We start from the raw sequence: 1539 nt of genomic DNA on the forward strand, positions 1-1539 counted from the left end.
CGGGGTGGAAGAGGTAGACACTCGTAGCTCCAGTGATCACCACCTGGAGACCACGAGCACCATCTCCACCGTCTCCAGTATGTCCACACTGTCCTCGGAAAGCGGCGAGCCCACGGACACCTACACCACCCACGCAGATGGCCAGACGTTCATTCTTGATAAGCCGCCAGTGCCTCCAAAGCCAAAGCTCAAGTCCCAGCTCAGCAAGGGCCCGGTGACGTTCAGGGACCCCCTGCTCAAGCAGTCATCCGATAGCGAACTGCTCTCACAGCAGCACGCGGCTGCGCTGGCTGCTGCTGCGGGAGCCTCAGGCCCGGCCAGACCCCGCTACCTCTTCCAGAGACGCTCCAAGTTGTGGGGGGACCCCGTGGAACCCCGTCCGCTTTCGGGGGCAGAGGAAGGCAAGCCCACTGTGATCAGCGAGCTCAGCTCTCGGCTGCAGCAGCTGAACAAGGACACGCGCTCACTCGGGGAAGAGCCGCTTGGAGCTTCACTTGACCCCGGAAGGAAATCGCCCGTGGTTGGTGCAAGGTAAGGTGTGAATCCTGGAGAAGACCGATTGCAAATCAGCTTTACAACTGAATCTGAACTTCTATGAAAACAAATTCAACACCTTTTCTAAAGCAACATTGCAAAGAGAATACAAAAGTTGGTTGTTTATACTGCAAATGCAAGTTTCCTATTGTTTAAATAACAGTGAGAACACTGTGCAATTCTTTTCCCATATCTGAATAACAATGTTCGATCAAAGCTCACAGTTTGCATTTAGTAATATGAAATAAAATGAACATAAATTATATATTAAACATCCTCATGAAAATCACAAAGAATACCAAAGAACATAACGTGTCTGTCCAGAGTTTCACAAGTAGTCACCTTTAACTTTTATTTAAAAGAAAGCTAATCCAGAACCTTAACATTTTTTACTCGTTTAGAAGCATTAAGTGTTAATGTTTAACATGCTTTCTTCATTGAGACGTTTGGAGCCCCCGAACTATCTCAGCATTGGACGACCACTGGTAAGTAATGTAGAACGGCCTCAGGCTGATCTCACAGCTCTACCATATAACCCGTAGACAATAGTTAGTGTGCTACAGACTTTTCTGTAGATACACCAATGCACATAACCAGAGCTACAGGGACAGCTTGAGTTAAAATAATTAATTGCAATAAAAAATGTTTCATATAAAATCAATAAAAGTCAATGTTTTTTTCTGTCTTGATTTTTTAAAAACACCAGCTATGTACTATTTTGCTTATATCCTTAAATACAGCTGAAGTCCTTTATATCCCAACAGATGTGACAAGGACATGGAAGACAGTAAACCTTAGCTTTTAGCCACTAGGGTAAATCAAATGTCATTCCTTTTATTTTCTATTCTTTAACATCCACTAATCCCATATTCGATCACTTTTGCTGACATTGTTCTGGGTTTTATTAATCACTTCTGCAGGTTCTGTGTTCCCTTGTCCACCCTGGCAAATCAACCAAAATGTCTGTCCCTTGACAGTATTGTCAAGTATTCTCAGTACACCTGT

The 1539-nt window shown here is 44.4% G+C and overlaps 1 protein-coding gene across 1 annotated transcript; it reads left to right on the top strand.

Moving 5' to 3' along the window:
• The first annotated feature begins 8 nt into the window (after positions 1-8).
• On the top strand, positions 9-1316 carry LOC107683085 (SH3 and multiple ankyrin repeat domains protein 3-like). Its single transcript, XM_016479171.1, has 3 exons — positions 9-531; positions 977-1019; positions 1299-1316. Exons 1-3 carry the CDS (start codon positions 80-82, stop codon positions 1302-1304), a joined length of 501 nt encoding a protein of 166 aa, XP_016334657.1. The 5' UTR covers positions 9-79; the 3' UTR covers positions 1305-1316.
• Positions 1317-1539: the final 223 nt, after the last annotated feature.

The sequence above is a fragment of the Sinocyclocheilus anshuiensis genome, unplaced genomic scaffold (genome assembly GCF_001515605.1).
Source record: "Sinocyclocheilus anshuiensis isolate Anshui unplaced genomic scaffold, SAMN03320099.WGS_v1.1 C32903818, whole genome shotgun sequence".
Classification (NCBI taxonomy): Eukaryota; Metazoa; Chordata; class Actinopteri; order Cypriniformes; family Cyprinidae; genus Sinocyclocheilus; species Sinocyclocheilus anshuiensis.